The sequence below is a fragment of the Entamoeba dispar genome, genomic scaffold (genome assembly GCF_000209125.1).
Source record: "Entamoeba dispar SAW760 scf_1105229460015 genomic scaffold, whole genome shotgun sequence".
In the NCBI taxonomy this organism is placed as follows: domain Eukaryota; phylum Evosea; order Mastigamoebida; family Endamoebidae; genus Entamoeba; species Entamoeba dispar.
The window spans coordinates 69293-90863 of record NW_001853981.1 but is presented as its reverse complement, the minus strand read 5'-3'; the positions used below and the strand labels follow the sequence as shown (position 1 = coordinate 90863).

Genomic DNA, 21571 nt, shown 5'->3' with positions numbered 1-21571 from the left:
CAAAGTTTATGGAAGGAAATTATGAAAGAATAATGAGGTGTAAATCACCAATTGATCAGATGGTCACACTTAGTACTGCTTTTTCTCAATTCTACAGAAATATCTCTATTCCTTACGAAGACAGATTTCAACTTTATAAACATGTTATTCTTCTTAAAGCAAATCCTCAAACACAACTCATGTTTCAACAACTTGATGAAAAAACACAAAAATTTATGTGCATGTTTTTTGGTACAATTAAACAAATCCAACACTCAATAAAACTTAATGGTTATGATCGTTTTAGTGATGAAAATCTTCGAAAAGAGTTTGACACATATCTTCTATCCCATTCTCCTGACTTAATTAAACACTGTGATATCAATAAATTAATTGACCCTTTCTTTCTTGACCAATACCAATTCTTAGCATCGAAAAAATCAGATCTTCTTACTAAATTTCAATCCGCTTCCCCAAAACAACTCCACAATATCCTTCTTTTACTCAATAATAATAAAATCACAACTTCAGATGAAAATGATTTCGAAATCGACTTTAATAAATTAACTAATTCAGATTGTGATCAAATTTTAAAAGCATTAACCTCCTCTAATTAAACTTTGTACTTTATTTTATTTCTTCTTCTCTTTCTTTATTTTATTTTCTTGAATAAATTAAATCCCTTCTTACATTCTCGCTTCCCTCACACTACCCTTATTCATCTTTTCATTTTTATATCTTTCTCTCATCTCTCTTTTAATCTTCACTAATCTTTAAAAGAATGTCTTGTTATTAAAGTCTATTCAAGAAAAAAGTAACTGAAAATTAATACTTATAACAACATACAATTAAATATATAATGTTGCTTATCATTATTAAGCTGAAAATTTTTAAATTTCTTATTAGTGTCTGAGCATTGCAATACAAGAAATATTATATTAAAGAAGAATTAAAAATAAAGGAAAATAAATGATAACAAATATTGAAAACATTCGTTCAATTCAATTTTTATCCTTGAGTGTGTTCTGGGGCTTTAATAGTTTCATCAATTGAAATAATTAATGAAGCAGCTTCAGTAGCAGCAGCAATAGCATTTAGTTTTATTAAAGCAGGTTCCCAAACTTGAGCTTCCATCATATCAAGAATACCCTCTTCATTAACATTAACACCATACCATAGTCCTCCTTCTGCATGTTTCTTTCTTAATAAATTAAGGATATTTGTTGGATCAAATCCAGCATTATCAGCTAATTGTCTTGGGATACCTTCGAATGCTTTGGCATATCCAAGAATGACATATTGGATTTTACCTTCAATAGTCATTGCATATTCCTTTAATTGTCTTGAAATTTCCATTTCAACAGCTCCTCCTCCTGTAACCATTTGTTTATGTTTCAAAGCTCTTCTGACAATCATAATAGCGTCATGTAATGATCGTTCAGCTTCGTCAATAAAATGTTCTCCTCCTCCTCTCAAAATTATGGTAGAACTTTTTGCAGCAGTACATCCACTAAATAAATTATATCTTTCTTTACCAATTTGTTGTTCTTCAAATTTTCCACAAGTACCCAAAACGCTGTCATTTAACTCTGAAACAGTAGTTTGTACTTGAGCTCCTGTAGCAAGACAAACTCTTTTCATATCATCTTCTTCAACTCTACCAGCACAAAAGATTTTTCTATCAGCAAAATATTGAGTAGCAAGATCACCAATAGGTAATTTAGACAAAACAATATTTGCTCCAGATTTAACTATATTTTCTAATTTCTCATAAAGAATAGACCATTCTGCATCAACTATTTTTTGATATTGAGTTGGGTCATCAATACGTACTTCTGCATTATCTTTTTCTTTTTTTAATTCTAATTCAATATTTAAACACAATATCTTTGGTTTATAAAACAGTTTTGGTTGTTGTTCAAATCCAGCATAACTAAAACATTCTAAAAGCAACTCCTTCTAATGTAAATGAATCTTCTAATGACCCACCTTGTTCTTTTTTAATTCCAATCATATCAATATCTAATTTATCATCTAAATGCATAACACTTTGAACAACAATATTAGTGAAATGTTCTCTTTGCATAGCAATTAATTTACTTTGCATTGATGTTTTAGCACAATTTTTTAAATACTCCATTAAATCTTTTTTATCAAAATCAATTTTCATTGTATTAACTACTTCTCTAGCTTTATTTGATGCCATACGATATCCCTTAATAATAACTTGTGGATGAATTCCGTCTTCAATTAACTTTTTAGCTTGTGCAAGTAATTCTCCTGCAAGAACTACTACTGTAGTAGTTCCATCTCCAACTTCTGAATCTTGTGCCATTGCTATATCAACTAAAGCTTTAGCTGCTGGATGAACAATATCTAAATTTTTCATTACTGTTGCCCCATCATTAGTTACAAGAATCTTTCCATTTTCAATAAATAACTTATCCATTCCTCGTGGTCCAAGAGTGGTTTTAACAATATTAGCAATGGCTTGACATGCATTAATATTGCTAATAATTTGTCCTTTTCCTTGGCTAGTGTCTGTCCCTTCTTTAAGAAGGATAATTGTTGGGTTCAACATGTAACTCATTCCTTAATTATTACTTTTAACAAATTTAAAGTTTGAATATTCTTTTTCTTTTTTTCACTTCTTTTTAAACAACAAAAATAAATAAACGTTTTATAAAACAAAAACAATTAATTTACGTTATTTAAATTAAGATTTAGTGATTAAAAATTTTGTTCATTTAATGAAGGAGAAATACAAAGAACTTCTTTCAAACAAAACTACAACTTTAAGACAGAACTACTATAGTAACGAATTTATATATTCTCTATACCGGATAATCTTAATTTAGCATCTTTTAAGGATGATATAATTAATACAATAATTCGCTGTGTTATAGTGAAAAAATAAGTAACTTTGAAAAGAGATAAATATTTAATAAGTAAATTGGCGTTTATCTAGAACAAAAAAAAATAATCGCATATGATCTAAATTATCTCCAATGATAATTTAATTATAAAAAACTAAAATAATTCTATTCTTGAAAGGAAAAGGGTTTTACCATAAACGAAGAATGACTTCCATCAAGAAGATTCTTAAAAAGAATTGGGTTTTATTCTCAAAGAAGTAACTGAAAATTTCACATTCTATGTCTAGATTAAACAGAGGCGGTAAAATTGCATCTCTTATTGATCGTTACGAAAATAACGACAGAAAAAAGCAAGAAGATGCTAGGATTGTAGCTGAGGTCCGTGCTTCTCCTAGAAAAGCAGCTGAGGCAAAAGCCAAAGAAGAGGCTGAAGCAAAAAAAGCACAAGAAGAAAATGAAAAAAAAGTTTTAGAGGAGGCCAGAATCAAAGAAGAAGCTGAAAAGAAAGCAAAAGAAGAAGCTGAAGCAAAAGCCAAAGAAGAAGCTGAGGCAAAAGCTAAAGAAGAAGCTGAAGCAAAAGCCAAAGAAGAAGCTGAGGCAAAAGCTAAAGAAGAAGCTGAAGCAAAAGCTAAAGAAGAAGCTGAAGCAAAAGCCAAAGAAGAAGCTGAAAAGAAAGCAAAAGAAGAAGCTGAAGCAAAAGCCAAAGAAGAAGCTGAGGCAAAAGCTAAAGAAGAAGCTGAAGCAAAAGCCAAAGAAGAAGCTGAGGCAAAAGCTAAAGAAGAAGCTGAAGCAAAAGCTAAAGAAGAAGCTGAAGCAAAAGCCAAAGAAGAAGCTGAAAAGAAAGCAAAAGAAGAAGCTGAGGCAAAAGCAAAAGAAGAAGCTGAAGCAAAAGCCAAAGAAGAAGCTGAAGCAAAAGCCAAAGAAGAAGCTGAAGCAAAAGCCAAAGAAGAAGCTGAAGCAAAAGCTAAAGAAGAAGCTGAAGCAAAAGCTAAAGAAGAAGCTGAAGCAAAAGCTAAAGAAGAAGCTGAAGCAAAAGCTAAAGAAGAAGCTGAAGCAAAAGCCAAAGAAGAAGCTGAAGCAAAAGCTAAAGAAGAAGCTGAAGCAAAAGCTAAAGAAGAAGCTGAGGCAAAAGCAAAAGAAGAAGCTGAAGCAAAAGCTAAAGAAGAGGTTAAAGAAGAGGTTAAAGAAGAGGTTAAAGAAGAAAATTGTGAAGAATGCCAAGAACAAAATAAGGCTCAAGATACCATACCAACTGAAAGAGTGATGTCAAAAGGAGAAAAGAAAGCAAGAAAGGCACTTGAAAAAGTTGGACTTGTTGAAGTACCAAATGTTGTTGAATTTTCACTTAAAAGAGCAGGAAGCAAATTTGTTATTAATCAGCCAGCTGTTTATAAGCTTCCATCAAGTGAACATTATGTAGTATATGGTGAACCAAGAAATGAATATATGGATGAAAAAACTAAACGTATTCTTGAGCAACTTCAAGCCAACATGAAAGAACAACAAGCCAATAATGAAGAAAAGAAAGAAGAACCAGCTGCTGAAACTGAGGCTCCAGTTACCAATGAAGTTGTTGAAGATAATGGATATGTTCCAGCTGAAGAAGACGTTAAAGTTCTTATGGGCCAAGCTAATACCACACACGAAAAAGCATATGCAGCTCTTAAGAAGACAAAAGGTGATCTTGTGAGTGCCTTCTTTGAATTCCAATAAATTACCTATTTAATCCATTCTTTTTGGTTTTTTGAAAATTACTTTTTTAATAAATGAAAAAAATTACTATTAGCAATGGTAATATAAAATGAAAGTAAATCTTAAAAATTCTTTAAACTATATGGAAAAGGAAAAACCTCGCATTGATGAAAGTGCTTTGTTTCAAGATGTTAGTTTTAATGATGTAAACGATCCTTATGCAAGTGCATATTCAATGTCAAATCCGTATGGTATCGACAACCCATATGCTACTGTTACAACACCAACTGAACCATCTCCTTATTCAGGAGATCCAACAAATAACACAAAGAATTATTCACAATCATACTCTTCAACCAACCAAGTAGACTCATTTCAACAAATAAATAGTCCAAGTAAAGAAGATACAGATAACGATGATGGGACTTTCGATGAAGTAGAAGCACAACGATATTACTGTGAAGAAAAACCACTTCATAATTTACCACATCCATTACAACTTCTCGAAAAACGAAAACCAGGAGTTGACCAACGTACATCATTACCTATGGACCATGGTAAAATTGATTTATATAGTAATGTAGTTTTCGTAGGTAATTTACCAGATGGAATAGATGAAGTGGGTATAGCTAAATTATTCCAAAATATATGTGTTCCAAGAAAAATTGTTTTATTTGCACAAAAACATCATTGTTTTGTTACACTATACACGAGAAAAGATGCTATGGCAGTGTTTCATTTCTTATTCAGATATGACACAGGAAGTCATCTCCCTTTTATTGTTAGTTGGGGAAAAGAATATTGGATGAAAAAGGACGAGTATGATGAAAGAATTGGCAAGTGCATTATCTCTCCAGAAGTAATTCCTCCTAACATCATTGTAAATTTTGATAATTCATATGTGTACGTAGAGGATTTGGATAAAATATATGGAATTCCTGTTCCAGTTATGCCTATGGAACAACCAATACCTCAAAATATCATCTCCTCATCGGTATGACTCACCAAGAGATCGTTACAATTCTTATTCTCCTTCTAGAGATTATAGAGATGTAAGATCTCCACCAAGAAATTCAAGAGAAAGAAGAAGAGATCATTAAATATGACTGGTTAATTAATTTTTGTTTGGAGCATTCAACTGTTTTTTGCTCATCGTTGTTATGAGTTAAGACATTATTTTGTACATTGGAGTTACTTTTTTTTGTTTCTTAACACCAACCAAAACAGAGTTATTTTTTTGATGACAACGATGCTGTTTTAAGCAAGATAAGTAAACTTCTCTACAGTCACCCATCCTCTTTTCACTGCATATAGCCTTAATTCTAGAACAATGGATTGAATCTTCGTAAGGGCATCCCTTTATTTTTCCTTGGACAACCATGATTAATAAAAATATGAATAATAAGAAAAACATTTTTTACAAAAATTCTTTGTTAAAAAATTAAGCCTTAAGTATTAGTTTCTTTTCATTTTAAATAGTATCTTGTTTAAAATCATAAAAAAGAAAAAATTAACTAAAAACTCAGTATTAATTACTTCATGTCAAAACCATATGTCTATATACCCAAATCTAAAAGAAAACCTAAAGAGGATGAAGATGAAGATGGGTTTCAATCTGTCAATAAAAGAAAAGTAAGTACAAAGTATTCTTCAAGAAATGAATCACCATATCAAAAGAAACAACAAGTAAAAGGTTCATACTATCATACACCAAAAGCATTCAAACAACCTGCTGATTCAATTAAATATCAAAAAGAGTTTATTCAAGGAAGTTTGTTTATTTCAATTTTTTTTAAAGGAATTAAGAATTAACAATATTTCTCAGCTGAAATTGAAAATAAGATATTTGATGAATATAAAGCACAAAAAAAAATCGCTTTAGATAAATTTCTTTTTTTATATGCAAAAGAATTACAAAGTGAGCCTATTACAATTAGTAATGAATATGTATCTGAATACCGTTCATCTGTTGAAAGTCAAAAAAACAAACAAATTGAAATTCAATAAATTAATTTTTCTTCATTGTTATCTTTTTATGTTTGTTTAAAATAAAAAGGTTCTACTTAAATATCATCATCAAGAGATTTACCACAGAAAGCTAAGACAAATTCGTTTGTTTGAATGAAATCATTTTTGTTTAAGTCATATTTGATCATGAAATTTGAAATAGATTCAGGACGACCAATTTTTTCTAATAATTTATCAACAACACATCGTGGTAATTTTTTTTCATTCTTAACATCAAGCATATCAAAGAGTTCAACATAAATAGAAACACAATCAAATTCCCCATTTTCATCGACATAATATTCAAATAAATAATAAAATTGAAAGAATTCATCAGGGTCTAATGATCTATTTTCATCAAGATCACAAACATAAAACATTGTACTAAGACAAATTTTATTAGTTTGTGATATTTGTCCAACTGTGTTAATAACATAATTTAATATTTCATCATATTCTATTGATTTAGAGTAATCCTTATCAATTAATCTAAATGTTTTAGCAATTTGTCGTTTCATTTTTTCTTGTTTTATTTCTTCTGAGTCATCTAATTTAATTTCATCCAATTGCATAAAATAACATAAATATTCTTCCAAATTTAATTCTTTTTTTCCTGTTTCATCATACGTTCTAACTAAATCATTTGCCTCTTCTTCAGTTAGTGTATCTCCATCTATTTGTTGAACTAAGAATGAGACTTCTTGATTATTAATTAAACCATCATGATCTCCATCGACACAATGAAAAAATACTTCATACATATCTCTTTCAGTAATTACTTTATTTTTCATACATTTTCCAATCGCAGTCATTAAAATAATAAACTCTTCTTTATCTAAGTATCCATCACAATTAATATTTCCAACATTAAATATAACTGGTAGAGCAGTCCTTAATGCTTTGGTGTTTGTTTCTCCAATAACAGTTATTAAAGCACTTCTAAGACTATTGATATCCATTTGATGAGTTGGACATAGGTCATCAAATAGTTTAGAATATTCATCACTTGTAATTATTGTTCTTGTCAAAGTACGATTCTTTTCTTTTTTAGTATTATCATTTCTTAATATTTGAATTGAGGTTCTCATATTTTGGGGTTGTTCACTATCATATTTTAAATCAGTTTGATTTCTTGCTCTTAAATTATTAAGGAAATAAGCTGGTACTTTAGATTTGCATAGTCCATTACTTACATGAATAAATTCATCAATTTGAAGAACACCATCACCATTACTGTCAAGCTCTTTAACAGATTTTTTAACACTATCTTTTTTAATATCAAATCCAGATTTTTGAAGAAATCTTGAATATTTTTGTAATGTTAAAAATCCATTATATTCAGTATCAAGTAATCTAAATGATATGACATTTAATGAAAAGATATTAAGTCCAACTTTCTGTTCTACAAAAGCAATTTGAAGACATAACTCATTAAATTCATATAATCTAAATTTATGTACACGAGACGTGTCCATTAATTTAATCACTACTTTTAAAGCATTCACATGTTCTTTAACTTTAAATTGATTTTTTAATCCTTCAAATACATCGCCATCACTAATATAATTTTTTCCTTTAGCGTATTGATCAAATAATGATTTAAATGACCAATCTAAAACGCATTGTTTAACTGTAGAAGAATCTAATTGAACTTCATTAACATTTTCATATAATGAAATAAATTCATCAATACTATATAAACCATTACTATCAACACCAGTTTCTTTTTCTAATCTCTTTAATTCTTTCGAATTTGCTTTTGATATTTTAGTAAAATATTTCGAAGCATCACTCCTCTTAACTTTTAGGTTTTTAGATGGGTCCAGTAAAATAAATGCAATAGCAGCTACATGGGCAATAGTAAATGTTTTATATTTAAATATAAAAGCATCTATAAATTGACATATTTTAGTGTATTTAATGACATCATATTTTTCTTTAACAATTGCAGGAATAAGTTGTTCAATAAAATTTGATTTTTTAGAAAAGAAATAGTCATTAATATCATTAGTAATTGATTCATATGTTGAAGTTCTAGATAATTTGTTAAATCTTTCAATGAATATCTCTCGGGCCATATTATAAATAATTTTTATTAGATCTTTGAGGCTTTTAGTAGGTCATGAGATAACAAGACAAGTAAGAAATCTTTTTTTTTGTCTCTTTTGTATCTTGTTTCAAGTTTTTTAAACAGAATTAATTCCGGAATCTAGATATTCCTTGATTATCCAGTTTCTACGAATAAATATAAATTCATAAGATTTTTAAATAAACTTAGTTAATTTATCAATCATTATCATCATCTTTTCTCATTTTTTTATTCTCAAGATTGTCATTAATCTCTATTTTATCTAATACAGTATTTCCATCATTTTCTTTTGTCATTTTTTCTTTAGTTTTTTCTACGTTATGTATTAGAAATCTGATTTTTTCTTTAACAGTTTGTGGGGTATATGAGTTGATATAAATATTAAACACAAATAATGGATGTTCTTTTATTTCTTTTAAGATTCTTTCCCAATCTTCTCCATACTCTGCATATTTTCTTAACATCATTGAATCTACTAATGGATCAGTTTGAGAATTTCCAAAATAAACGTATGGCGTTAGTACTGTCATATCATCAGGCTTAGCTTTGATAGCTTGTGCTAAGTCTTCTTGTTCTTTTTCTCTCAACTTTCTTTTCTGTTCACTTTTAAATAATGAGTTGTATAGTTTCTCTCCTTCATTTATCTCATTGTATCTTTGAATAAAAACATTGTTATATCGTTGAACTTCTTGTTTATCTTTTCCCATATATGTACTAATTTCATCTAATTTTTCATAGCCATATTTCTTCATAGCTGTTTTCCATTTTCTAAAATCATTATCATCCCAATCACAAAATGTTTCTTTTAATAACTTTTCTTTTCTTTGATTATCTTCATCACTAAGATATTTTGGATGTAATATTGGATCTAATGGATCTCCTTTTAATATAGCAAACGTAAGGTCTTCTTTAAATGTTGCATTTAGTCTTTGATATTCTTCATTTTCTTTATCTAAAAGTTGAATTAATTCTTTACTTGGAAATTGTAAATCTCTAAATTTAATGGTAGGAGGCTGTTTTAATGTTTCAGTACGAACTAATTTCATGTTTTCTTTATAACGTTCTAAGTCTTCTAAATTATCGTTTTGCCCAAATACCTTTCCTTCAAATTCTCTGATATCAACTTTTTCAACTCCAAATGCAAAGTTAGTTAGATTCATCATTCCTTTTTTTGCTGTCTCTGTTTCTTTTTCAATTTCATTTTTTAATTCTTGTGTTTTTTCTTTTCCACTTTGAATAATTGATTCAATATCAATATCCTTTAAGTCTTTATTTTTTTCTTTTAATTTCTTATCATCACTCTCTTCTTTTAAACACCCAGTTAATTCTTGTTGCATAATTTGTAATAATTCTTCTTTCCCAATTGCTGGTTCTGTAGCTGTTTTTCCACTTTGCATTACAAGTCTATTTAACATTAACTTTCTTTCTGCAACTCTAATCAATCGTTGTTCAGCAGTCCCTTCACAAATTAAACGATAAACAGTAACTGGTTTAGTTTGACCGATTCTATGAGCTCTATCCATTGCTTGAATATCAGATTGTGGATTCCAATCAGAGTCATATAATATAACAGTATCAGCACTTTGTAAATTAATACCTAACCCCCCACTTCTTGTTGATAATAGAAAAATACTAACTTTACCATTTGGGTCATTAAAATCATTAATCTGTTCAACACGATCTTCTTGTTGTGTTTGTCCATCAATTCTATAATGTTCAATCTCTTTAAACACAAGATAATCATCAATAATATCTAACATCCTTGTCATTTGTGAAAATATTAATATCTTTCCATTATTTTTTAAGTGTTTTTCTACTAATTTTTCCATTACAATCATCTTAGCAGAAGATAGACATAAATGTTCTCCATTAACATATGGTTCTGGCTCTGCTCCAGGCATAAGATATGGGTGGTCACAAACTTTTCTTAGTTGTGTCATAGTATTATTTAATTTTGATTTAACAACTTTATCTCCAATAATAACAGTTACATCACCCATTAATACTTTTCTGTACCAAACCTTTTGAAATGGGGTAAGTTGTACAAAAATTTTAATTTCCATTTTAGGTGGTAATTCTTTTTGAACATCTGTTTTTAACCTTCTCAACATAAATGGTTTAATAAAATCTCTAATAGAATCAATATATCCTTGAAATTTGTCTGACTCAATTGATTCAAATATTTCATCTAATTCTTTCATATTAAATATTTCTGGTAATAAAAATTGTAACAATGACCATAATTCATGTAATGTATTTTGTAATGGTGTTCCTGTGAGAAATAGTTTATGTGTTGCATTAATTTCACTTAAATCATTATAGAAACGTGTGTTTTCATTCTTCGCACTATGGGCTTCATCTAATATTAAATATACAAATTTTTGTTTCTTTAATAGTGATTTTTCTTTTGAAATAACCTGATAACTACAAATAATCACATCAGCCTTCAATCTATCTTTATCAAAATTCTCTTTTCTACAATCTTCTCTTGATTCTCTTGTACCTCCCATTAGAGCAACTTTTATTGATGGTAACCATTTATTAATTTCATTTTTCCAATTATCAATTGTAGATTTTGGAGATATAACAATATGTGGTCCATGACAATCTTGTACATGATATAAATATCCTAATAAACTAATACTTTCTAATGTCTTTCCTAATCCCATCTCATCAGCAAGAATTGAATTTACCCCAAGATGATGTCTTCTGATTAACCAATTTAAAGCATCAATTTGAAATGGTTTTAGTTGTCCATTTTTAATATCTTATAGATTAATTATTTGTTAGATATTAAATAATACTTATATTTGTTCTTGTAAAATTAAAAACTCAAATTTAATTAACATAAAATTAACAAACATGGTGGACTATTTTCAAAATACATGGCTGTGGAAATCGACTGAACTACTGACTCTATGTCTGCATCTTCCCCATCTTGAGTACTTCTTCTTGTTCCTTTTTTATTATTTTTTCTTTTTTCTATAGATGGATCTTCTGTTGCTATAAGAATTAATTCTTTAATACGTTCAATCTTCTTATCATTATCTAATTCTCTAAATTGAAATCCTTTGTTAAGTTGTTTGATTTTTTGATTACGTAACATTTTAATTATATCAATAGAATCTTCAAGACTTGGGGTTTCAGTTCTACTCATTAAGATAAACTGATTGAAGATCAGATTTTTTTAGATTTTTCTTTTTTATTAAAAAAAGACAAGAAACAAGACATATAAAACCTAAACTAATCATTTTAAAAACTCCTTTTAAATTATACTTATTCCGTTCGTTTACTCTCATTATTCATTTTGTTATCTTAATAATCTGAAGTTTTCTGAGACAATAAACCAAACGTTCTCTGGCGATCTTGAGAGAATAAATTGATGATAAAATTCTCTGGAATTATTTTCGTTGTTATTATATTTAACTCGACCAGTAACAATGAAAAGGAGACTTCCTCCTTGTGCAAGATCACCAATGGGTTGTGAGTCATATGTCTCAATGTCATATTTTCCTGGAGTTAATGAAATTAAATGGTTTCTAATTTGTTCAATTCCACTAAAAAAATTACCATTCCAGTTACTAACAGCTTGTTGATGATACATTTTTAATAATTCGTCAACTCTTGATTGGAACAACGCATAATATAACTGAACAAATTCATGAGCAGCGATGGCAGTTTGTGTGATACTTTCTTCAGCAGATGACATAGTAATGATTTTTAAGATGAAGCTCCAAAGAAATAACAAAATTGTTATTATCAATAATAAAATGAAAAACCTGATTTAAATGAAATAAGAAAAGTTTAATTCAATGAAAGATAAATAAATTCTTTTGCAGATGAATTACTCATTTCTATCAATGTTAGGGGAATATACTCTGAAGAAGAACCCTGTTCAACTTTACCGTCTTTTTTACGCAATAACATTAATGGTTCTTTCGAGAATAAAGAACGTAAAGAAAAACAAAAATCGTAATCTTTTGATAAATACCAATGAGTAGTTGGTTGAATTGAAGAAGCTTTAGTAAAGAACCCAAATACTGATTGTTGATGATTTCTCATGAATGAGACAACACCGTTTTGAGAATAAAGTGGTTCTTTGGGGAGAGTAACGTCATGATAAAGAAGACTGAATGATTTACATTGAGTCCATTCCTTTACTTGAATAATTTCATTTGAAGTGAGTAATCCACAAAAAGGAATATTCTCGTTAATAGTAAGAGTTTGTTTATTACCAAATGAAGTAAGATAATTTTGATAAATTTGATTATCTTTGAGCAAAGAGTTACACATATTCAACATTTGATTTTTTTGTGATAAAAGAATTTGAGTTTTATCAAATGAATGAAGTAATTCAGTATATTTATTATTGGTAAGTAGTAAAGCAATCCACATACCTTCTTGAGCATTCTTTAATTCATAAAATTCTCTTTGACATTTATTTATTTTTTCATCATGTTCACTATCAACAATATTTTTTTCTTTTCTTTTGCTCTTTCGTATAGTTTCAGAATCAGATGAATAAGTTTCTGAACCTTTTTCTTTTAGTGCTAATGGAGGATCTCTTGTTGGTGGTTTTCTTATATCAGTCATTAGAATTTTAGCACAAAGATTTACAACCACTTGGGTTGTTGAAGAAAATTCTTGAAGAAAATCATCTTGAACTGTTCTAACATTATCAATAAACTTCTGTGGAAGATCTCCTAATCTGTTAAGAAGAACATGAAGTTTATTAATCAAATTTCTTGAATATTCCAATTCACTATCTTCCCAACTATTCATATTTTTATTAAAAAATTTTAGTTATTTTTTTACTATTTTTTATCCTAAAAATTAAATAACACAAATTACTGATCAACATATTTTATTGTTATTGAAGAAAATTCAAGTGGAGTCATTCTATTTTCAGGTTCTAATTCTAAAACTAAACAAAGCATCTCATTATATTCACAACTTCCTAGTAACTCCCTGATATTTCTTTCTTCTATCAACACTTCATACTTTTCTATAAAATGGCCATCTAAAGTAAAAATATTAGTAATATCTTGACTTGCTCGAAGTAGGAGAGATGGTGGAAATAATCCAATGGTTTCTCTCATCATCATTAGTTGATCAACATCATTGTCTGCTGGAAATAATACATCTCCAATAATACATTCAAATAATACACACCCAACACTCCAAATATCAATTTTATTTGTCCATTGACACCCTAGAATAACTTCAGGTGCTCGATACCATCTTGATTGGACATACCCTTTTCCAGAAGAATGATAATCAATAAGAGCATTCCCATAATCAATTAATTTATATGTACCACTGTTATTTATCATAATATTACTTGGTTTTATATCACAATGAATGATTTGTAATTCTTCCAAATACCTTAGCGTATATTGAAAACAATGAATTAATGATGGGATTGTACGTTGTACATAACTACTATCTGAATCTAATAATTCTCTGAGATTATAACAAAGTTCTTCTGATACAACATAAAAACAATTGTTCCATTGAAAACTGTCAAACAATTGAAGAATTTTTTTATTTGGTTTTTGTTTCATTATTCTCCGAATATTATTCCAGATGTCCCACTCTTCTTCAGATTGAATCTTTTTGAGTATAACATTATTTCCTTCAAATAAATCAATCGAAACATAATTTTTACTGTGTTGACCATCTCCAACAATTTCATGAGTAATTTCATATCGATTATTAATCAGTTGTCCCTTTTTCATTTGGAGATGTCATAACCCAAAACCCAAGTTCTTTTATTTTATTGAAACTATATTTATTAGAAAAATAAACTACAATAATATTATTCTTTAAAACATTTTTGAATAAATTCCTTTCTCTCGTTTTAAATTTGCTGCTTGGCGTTGCCTACAAATTTTTAATTGAACAGCAATATCTTTTGAATCAGGTTCAAAGTCTTGAGCAGCCTCTAAATCTTTTCTTGCTTTATCTAATTTATCCATATTTAAATAAGCCGTTCCTCTTCTCATTAAAGCTTTCCAATTACAATTATCTTCTTTAATAACAATACTTGCATGAATAACAACATACTTAAATTTCTTTTCATGAATATAAACTGCACATAAATTGTTATGAATGATATGTCTTAGTTCAAAAGCTTGTTTTCTAACATCAGCGGGAATACGATAATCTTCTTCAAGAAACTCTAATGCACATTGGTAAGCCCTTATAGATCTTTGGTAATGGCATTCTTTCATAAAATCATTTCCTTCTTTTTTTTTCTTTAAGGCAAATGGATAAAGTTGTTCACTATCTATAGTAAATGGTGTTGGGAATTTGTCTAAATGAACTAACTCAATTTTCATTTGAATGAGAGCGTTAGGGGGGATATGGCGTTTTTCATCTCCACTATCACCAAATGCTAATTCTGGGAGTAAATCCATTGTACAAATATCTCCTTCATGCATATGCTCAGCCATCAATTCCATTCCTTCACAAATAATACTATTATAATCTCCTCCAATAATCATCTCATAACCATTTTTTTCTTCGATAACATTCCCAGAAAATTTCATTGTATAGTTAATTATTACTTTACTTCCATCATTACCTTTCTCCGTTCCATTTCCTCTTTGAATATAGAATAAATTAGGTATTCTTTTCTGTTCAGGGACATCATTGCGATGTCCATGGCTTCCACAACACTCACATCCATCTTCACAAGATGAACAATCATCTGATGAATCATGGTCATAGTGGTAACAATTCATTAATACCTAAATAATCAATAATCTCATCTCTTTATCAATTTATTAAAAAAATAATAAAAATAAATTAATGAAATCATTTTATGAAAAGTAAAATTATTCTGAATGAGAAAGAATGAATGCCAAGGAATCCATTCTGTGAAACAACATACAAATAAACTGTATTCCAACTAAGAGAATAGTCAAGCACGTTGGTACAATCATAAAAGAAAACGAAATTCCCATAATCTTTAAATGGTATTGACAGTCTAAAAACATTAACAAAAGAGAAAGAAGAATCCAACACCCACTTGTGAAGAAGAAGAGAAGGATAGTAATAAACTGAGTTTTATTCAAGTTTTTTTTCATCTTTTTATTATATTTTTCATTAGGAGGTTCTGGTATAAATATTGATATTTGATCGATATAATTAATGTTTGAGTTTTGTACGTAAACAACCTTTTGCAAAGAACCTTCATGGTGTTGTTCTCTTGTTCCCCATGACACATCAGACATGTGCATAAAAGAGTATATTATTAATAAGACATTTGTTGTTGGTATAAGGAAAAATGTTATTATTCCTCCAACAATTCGGTTAAACTCACAATGAAGAACAATAGTAGTTACATAAACAATAATTAAGGCTCCACAGAAGATCAAACTTATTGATATTTGTTGAATAGTTATCAAAGTATAAATTAAATTAGCAATCACTAACAACATTTCTATTCCATAAATACCACTAATAATATTGATACACCATATTTCAAAGGATGGTGCAGGTAGATAATGAACAACAACCTCAATTATTAAAAATATTAATGTAGGAAAGACAGAAAGTACTAAGGCAATAAGTTGAGAATATGGAACTTCTAAATTAACTAAAAATCCATAAACCAATAATAAAGTAGTAGGAGGAGTAGTGAAAGATGAAATAAAATTGAGAAAGGTGTATATCATGAATCCAGTTGAAATTTTTTTATTATTTCTTTTAATCCTCATCCAATTTTTGATAATCATAACAAGATTAGCCCAAGTAGAAGTTAACCACCTTCTTCTTTGATTAAAGAATTCTTGTGTCGTAATAGGACAATAAGATTTAGATTTAGTGATAGAACAATACTTTAATTCCCATCCTCTTTCAATAAGAAGATATGACAACCACCTATCTTCACCAAAGTTGTGAGTTAAAATACCTATACCACTTCGAGGCGGTTCGGAATATTTATCAAATATTCTTTTATTTCTTAAGTTGTCATCATAAATCGCTTCAAGACGAAGTAAAGTAAAACAGCCTGGACAACATAAAACAGACCCTAGTAATTCCTCTGCTGGTTTTTGTAACCAATGACTTGTTGCATACTCAAACTTTTGAAATGCCGCCCAAATCCCCTTTCCATCAGGATACACTCTTCCAGAAATTGCACCACATCTTGGGTTAGATGATAATTCAAGACATAATTTCCTTACTGAAGAAGGAGAAAAATACGTATCTCCATCAGTAAATAGAACAAATGTCTCTTCTTTGCCATAAGTTTTGATAGCATAATTAAATAACATCAACTGACTATATCTTTTATTTTTCCTTATTAAATGAGAGTCTTTAAATAATATTGTTAATGAAGTTCCATTATTAAAAGTTCCTAATGCAATTGCACCAAACCATTGAACTTTATATTCTATTTTTACTCGTTCTTGATATAATAGTCTTATAATTTGTTCAGCAAATAAATTGAAATATAGTGTTAGTCCATCAACAGTACAGGAATCATCAAATATAATACAAAATGAGATATGGTCTTTAGATGAGGATATGTTATCTAGTCGTTTGAATGACTCTATTATTTGGGTCATCTCAACTTCTGTTTCATGGTACATAGTTGTACATATAACTATTCTTTTTGTTTTAAATGTGTTCTCATCGCTTCCCCTAATTTCGTTTTGAATAATGTCATCAGTTCTTCTATTCAATAATAGTGAGTTTGAAAATGAAATACAACAAATATCAGGAATACTCCATACGTCTCTTATTTTATTTATATACTTCTTTTGTTCAATGAGTCTTTTACAAAATAAACAACATGAAACAACTACTCCAATAAAGCATCCAACAAACCACCAATCAGTATCTCCTGCATAATAAATACACATCCCCTCAAAAATTTCCGATATCCAATACCAATGACATATTGAAAGGTAAAATAAAAGAGATATAATAATTGATACCGTCATTGGTAATATTGTTGTTGTAATTGGAAGAACAGCTTTCATTCCCCAAGAAATAGTAAATTGAAGTATAAAAGGAATTAACAAACTGCAACACAGTGGAAGTAAATAAATTTGATTAATCAGCCAATGTTCAGTTGGATTAATTTGATTAGTGTAATAAACAAAACAAAAACCCATTATTAACCCAATAATTTTTGTTGACTCTCTAATAAGTGAAGTAAAATAACGATGTTTTTCTATTTGTTTTATATGAACACTAGACAACCCTGTTAAGTATGACCTCCAATAAGGAATAATAAACAAAAGATCGACTGTAATAATTTGCCAATAAAATCTATAATGAACACTAATTATAACTGCAGTTACAATTGGAAATATTGATGATATTAATAATACAATTCCATTTAATTTACAATTTTTTAACTTAGGCATTGAATAACAAATAAATGGTACAAACGATACTAATTCAATATATAACATAGTAATATATTGTTGTGTATTTTCATAAAAGAAAACTAAGACTACTAATGCAATCCCTTGTGACCCCCCTTCAATAATTCCTTCGAGTAAATAAAAAAGAAACAATTGTTTTGGAGTTTCTTCATAAAATAAGTACTTATAAAACGAATAAAATAATAACACCAATGGAGCAAAAGTTAGTGCAACGATATTTGGTACAAATGCATCGTGTCTGATAAACAGTTGAGTGATAAGGAAACTCACTGACATTTTGTGAAGTGTTATTAGTACAGTATTAAAAATCATTAACACCGCACCAATAATTCCTTGTGCTGTCAACTTTTTAATTTTCAATATCAGGGAATTCGCCATATTTTAATTAAATCAAGTTATACACTTAAATTATAACTAAATGACTTTCCAACAAAAAAGTTATTAAAATTTTTTAAATTTTCTTTTTTACTGCAAATAACATCTTTTATTCTCAATTTTGTTTTTTTACAACCCTAAATAAATGAATGAAACCAAATGTTTTGTGGCATTGATAACAAACCACATTAAACCCAAAAATTCAACAAGGTACTCAATTTTAAAATTGAAGCTTACATGCCCATCTTTCTTCTGTTCCAATGTCTTCTCTTGAAGTTATAGTTAATGGTGTTTCCAGTTTTCATTCTGAACCATTGTGGGACACCTCTGTTTTGGTGAATTTTCTTACCAAGTTTTAATTTGTATGAGAAACCCTTGTGTCCAGTCATTGTGCCTTGTTAATAATAAGTTTAAAGTTCACTTTTCATTCTATATTAATTATAGTTTTTTTACTTTTTAATTATAATTTCTCTTTGTTTATGTATTTTTTTAATTATATACTATAACAACAAAATAAACAAAAAATGAAGATAACGTTGATAAAGAAGTACAACAAATGAATTATTTACTTTCAAACACATGATCAATAAATCTCTTAACATCAATGCACCCTTCTTTATTTAATCCTATATCTTTAACTAACTCATCAGCTTCATCTTCAGAAACTCGTTCTCCAAATTCCATCATCATTGCTTTAAATTCATCAACAGTAATAGTAGTTTTCCCTGGTCCAAAAAATGTATCAAATGCTTTTTGGATTTCTTCAACACTATCTGGTTCTTGAAGTTTTTGAGCGAGTAGTGCCAAGTATGTTGCTTCATCAAGTTTATCACTTCCATGGATTTGTTGCATTTGATAGATTTCTACGTCTGTAGTATTTCTTCCCATTCCTCTCAATATTTGACCTAATTCTTCGAACGTGATTTGTCCATCTTTGTCTTTATCGTAATGTTTGAATGTAGCTTTAAACTTCTTCTTTTGCTCTTCAGTGAGAGAAGACATAAGATTAAAGAGTTCTATTAAAACTCTTTATCTGATTCACAGAAAAAAGTGTTTTTTGAATTTTATTGATATTTTAATTTATGTTTTTTATTTTTATTTTTAAAAATTTCTAAATGTAGAACAAAAACACATCAAACAACATCGAATAGGACCAGTTAGACGGAAAGAAGAAGGAAAAAAACGGGATAGTAACGATTAGAGGATCTTATAAAAATGAACTAACCCTGGCAGATTGTTATAAAATGGGAAGAAGACCAGGAAGATGTTATAGACTTGTTAGAGGACACCCATACCCAAAATCAAAGTACTGCCGTGGTGTCCCAGATCCAAGAATCAAATTATTTGATATTGGAAACAGAAGTGCACCATGTGATGATTTCCCATGTTGTGTACACATTGTAGGACTTGAAAGAGAAAATATTTCATCAGAAGCTATGGAAGCAGCACGTATTTCAATTAATAAGAATATGCTTAAATATGCAGGTAAAGATGGGTTCCATGTTAGAATTAGAATTCATCCATTCCATGTCCTTAGAATTAATAAAATGCTTTCATGTGCTGGAGCTGATAGACTTCAAACTGGTATGAGAGGAGCATGGGGTAAATCATATGGGTCATGTGCTCGTGTTAAAGTTGGACAAGTTCTTATTTCAGGAAGATGTAAAGAACAACATCTCCCAGCAATGATTAAATCATTCAGACTTGCATGTTACAAATTTGCAGGAAGACAAAAACTTGTTATTTCTAACAAATGGGGATTCACTAAATACACTAAAGAAGAATATCAACAACTTAAGAAAGATGGAAAGATTATTGCTGATGGATGTTACTTCAAATTAGCTACAACAAAAGGTCCACTTCCAAAAGTTAACTAAATGGAATGTCTTCTAAAAGTACCTTTAAAATGTTTTTTATGGTTTTTTATTTTTTGAATAATTTTTGGTTTAAAATTAAAAAATAAAATGAAAGAAAGAAATACACAGTTAAAATAATCTTGAGTAATGAACTAATTTTTATAGAAGTTAAAATAATAATTTATAACTCTTGCAACTCATATGAGAACTAGACATTGGAACTTCATTCGTTTCTTTTCTTGTTAATGTCTATAAGAATAAATATAATTTTCTTTCAATGAGTTTTAATACAATGATTAAATAAATTAAATAATAACAACAAACATATTCTTGGAATGTATTTGGAAAATTATCATTTGAATCTTCTTCTTCTTCCTCTTTACCTTCAGTTGTTAGACTTCTTGAAATTCTAATTGAATCAGCTTTCTTTTGAGTTAAATCCATTAAGTCAATGAATCCTACCTTGTCTGTTGTTTTTTTTATATCTATGACGTGACTACTTAATCTTCTTGGTGTTCTTTTGTCAATAGACTGTTTTGCACTAGTACGTATAACAACTCCATCTTCTTTTATTGGAACCTCTCCAAATGGATTTTCTACATCCAAATTAAAGTAACTTTCTTCTTCTTGTTGTTCAACAAATGTCTCCTCTGCAGAGCATGCACATAACATATCTTTTTCTTCTTCTTCAATAACTTCTTTATCAAACTCATATCTTTCTTCAATTTTTTTTACATACTCAGCAATTTTTCTTTCTTTTTCATTGTATAACTCGTCAATCTTTCTTTGACGTATTTTCGCTATTTCACGACGTTCTTCATCTCCAACAAAACCCTCTTCTGTGGAGTGATGTCTCAATATAACCCCATATGTTTGTGAATATCTACCATCTTTTAATGCATTTTCGTTACACTTAAAAACAATAATCGTTTTGGGATCATCTCTTTCACTGGCACAAATATCACATTTGCAGTGAAGGCATTTTAAAATAGTCCAATTTTCATTATTACGTGTTTGGACTAAAAAGTTATATTTACTCGTAATTGTCCCATTAATAATTTCTTTAACATTTTCACAGTCAAAAGGATTTTTAATATTTTCTTCATTTCTTATAACAGACATAGAGACATTTTTACAAGGACATTCTATTTTTCTTGCAATCATTTTATTTCCTTTTTTTATTATTTTCAAGATTCTTACTTTTTTCTTTTCATAATTCAATCTCAAAAATACTTAAATGATCTCAAAAAACTTTAAAAACTTGTTTAAAAAAATAAACAAAATGTTAAAACA

General features: G+C 28.8%; 14 protein-coding genes across 14 annotated transcripts, besides 18 other annotated features; 5 read left to right on the top strand and 9 right to left on the bottom strand.

Annotated features, from left to right (window-relative positions):
• Nucleotides 1–8: 8 nt before the first annotated feature.
• On the top strand, nt 9–596 carry EDI_246580 (uncharacterized protein; the record flags this gene model as incomplete). Its single annotated transcript, XM_001736712.1, has 1 exon — nt 9–596. One exon carries the CDS (start codon nt 9–11, stop codon nt 594–596), a length of 588 nt encoding a protein of 195 aa, XP_001736764.1.
• A 3-nt stretch (nt 597–599) lies between these two features.
• Nucleotides 600–646: a microsatellite.
• A 341-nt stretch (nt 647–987) lies between these two features.
• EDI_246570 (T-complex protein 1 subunit eta, putative) lies at nt 988–2569 on the bottom strand (the record flags this gene model as incomplete). The annotated part of the gene is made up of 2 exons (XM_001736711.1): nt 988–1922; nt 1969–2569. 2 exons carry the CDS (start codon nt 2567–2569, stop codon nt 988–990), a joined length of 1536 nt encoding a protein of 511 aa, XP_001736763.1.
• Nucleotides 2570–2990: 421 nt separating this feature from the next.
• Nucleotides 2991–3020: a sequence feature (AT_rich).
• Nucleotides 3021–3134: 114 nt separating this feature from the next.
• On the top strand, nt 3135–4568 carry EDI_246560 (uncharacterized protein; the record flags this gene model as incomplete). The annotated part of the gene is made up of 1 exon (XM_001736710.1): nt 3135–4568. One exon carries the CDS (start codon nt 3135–3137, stop codon nt 4566–4568), a length of 1434 nt encoding a protein of 477 aa, XP_001736762.1.
• Nucleotides 3343–3519: a microsatellite.
• Nucleotides 3522–3627: a microsatellite.
• Nucleotides 3631–3807: a microsatellite.
• Nucleotides 3823–3999: a microsatellite.
• Nucleotides 3954–4058: a microsatellite.
• Nucleotides 4569–4689: 121 nt separating the features above from the next.
• Nucleotides 4690–5547, top strand: EDI_246550 (uncharacterized protein; the record flags this gene model as incomplete). Its single annotated transcript, XM_001736709.1, has 1 exon — nt 4690–5547. One exon carries the CDS (start codon nt 4690–4692, stop codon nt 5545–5547), a length of 858 nt encoding a protein of 285 aa, XP_001736761.1.
• A 382-nt stretch (nt 5548–5929) lies between these two features.
• Nucleotides 5930–5992: a sequence feature (AT_rich).
• A 94-nt stretch (nt 5993–6086) lies between these two features.
• Nucleotides 6087–6554, top strand: EDI_246540 (uncharacterized protein; the record flags this gene model as incomplete). Its single annotated transcript, XM_001736708.1, has 2 exons — nt 6087–6318; nt 6373–6554. The coding sequence occupies 2 exons, from the start codon at nt 6087–6089 to the stop codon at nt 6552–6554; spliced, it is 414 nt and encodes a 137-aa protein (XP_001736760.1).
• A 56-nt stretch (nt 6555–6610) lies between these two features.
• Nucleotides 6611–8632, bottom strand: EDI_246530 (uncharacterized protein; the record flags this gene model as incomplete). Its single annotated transcript, XM_001736707.1, has 1 exon — nt 6611–8632. The coding sequence occupies one exon, from the start codon at nt 8630–8632 to the stop codon at nt 6611–6613; it is 2022 nt and encodes a 673-aa protein (XP_001736759.1).
• Nucleotides 8631–8652: a sequence feature (AT_rich).
• Nucleotides 8653–8840: 188 nt separating this feature from the next.
• Nucleotides 8841–11800, bottom strand: EDI_246520 (helicase, putative; the record flags this gene model as incomplete). Its single annotated transcript, XM_001736706.1, has 2 exons — nt 8841–11410; nt 11506–11800. The coding sequence occupies 2 exons, from the start codon at nt 11798–11800 to the stop codon at nt 8841–8843; spliced, it is 2865 nt and encodes a 954-aa protein (XP_001736758.1).
• Nucleotides 11400–11500: a sequence feature (AT_rich).
• A 153-nt stretch (nt 11801–11953) lies between the features above and the next one.
• On the bottom strand, nt 11954–12352 carry EDI_246510 (nuclear transport factor, putative; the record flags this gene model as incomplete). The annotated part of the gene is made up of 1 exon (XM_001736705.1): nt 11954–12352. The coding sequence occupies one exon, from the start codon at nt 12350–12352 to the stop codon at nt 11954–11956; it is 399 nt and encodes a 132-aa protein (XP_001736757.1).
• Nucleotides 12353–12447: 95 nt separating this feature from the next.
• EDI_246500 (uncharacterized protein) lies at nt 12448–13425 on the bottom strand (the record flags this gene model as incomplete). Its single annotated transcript, XM_001736704.1, has 1 exon — nt 12448–13425. One exon carries the CDS (start codon nt 13423–13425, stop codon nt 12448–12450), a length of 978 nt encoding a protein of 325 aa, XP_001736756.1.
• Nucleotides 13424–13484: a sequence feature (AT_rich).
• Nucleotides 13485–13490: 6 nt separating this feature from the next.
• On the bottom strand, nt 13491–14381 carry EDI_246490 (negative regulator of the PHO system, putative; the record flags this gene model as incomplete). The annotated part of the gene is made up of 1 exon (XM_001736703.1): nt 13491–14381. One exon carries the CDS (start codon nt 14379–14381, stop codon nt 13491–13493), a length of 891 nt encoding a protein of 296 aa, XP_001736755.1.
• Nucleotides 14382–14412: 31 nt separating this feature from the next.
• Nucleotides 14413–14490: a sequence feature (AT_rich).
• EDI_246480 (chitin synthase, putative) lies at nt 14469–18323 on the bottom strand (the record flags this gene model as incomplete). Its single annotated transcript, XM_001736702.1, has 2 exons — nt 14469–15395; nt 15585–18323. 2 exons carry the CDS (start codon nt 18321–18323, stop codon nt 14469–14471), a joined length of 3666 nt encoding a protein of 1221 aa, XP_001736754.1.
• Nucleotides 15426–15487: a sequence feature (AT_rich).
• Nucleotides 18324–18485: 162 nt separating the features above from the next.
• Nucleotides 18486–18515: a sequence feature (AT_rich).
• Nucleotides 18516–18655: 140 nt separating this feature from the next.
• EDI_246470 (calmodulin, putative) lies at nt 18656–19424 on the bottom strand (the record flags this gene model as incomplete). Its single annotated transcript, XM_001736701.1, has 2 exons — nt 18656–18816; nt 18992–19424. The coding sequence occupies 2 exons, from the start codon at nt 19422–19424 to the stop codon at nt 18656–18658; spliced, it is 594 nt and encodes a 197-aa protein (XP_001736753.1).
• Nucleotides 18853–18922: a sequence feature (AT_rich).
• Nucleotides 19425–19477: 53 nt separating the features above from the next.
• Nucleotides 19478–19526: a microsatellite.
• A 140-nt stretch (nt 19527–19666) lies between these two features.
• Nucleotides 19667–20299, top strand: EDI_246460 (60S ribosomal protein L10-1, putative; the record flags this gene model as incomplete). Its single annotated transcript, XM_001736700.1, has 1 exon — nt 19667–20299. The coding sequence occupies one exon, from the start codon at nt 19667–19669 to the stop codon at nt 20297–20299; it is 633 nt and encodes a 210-aa protein (XP_001736752.1).
• A 42-nt stretch (nt 20300–20341) lies between these two features.
• Nucleotides 20342–20388: a sequence feature (AT_rich).
• A 58-nt stretch (nt 20389–20446) lies between these two features.
• EDI_246450 (uncharacterized protein) lies at nt 20447–21442 on the bottom strand (the record flags this gene model as incomplete). Its single annotated transcript, XM_001736699.1, has 2 exons — nt 20447–20527; nt 20603–21442. 2 exons carry the CDS (start codon nt 21440–21442, stop codon nt 20447–20449), a joined length of 921 nt encoding a protein of 306 aa, XP_001736751.1.
• Nucleotides 20574–20594: a sequence feature (AT_rich).
• Nucleotides 21443–21571: the final 129 nt, after the last annotated feature.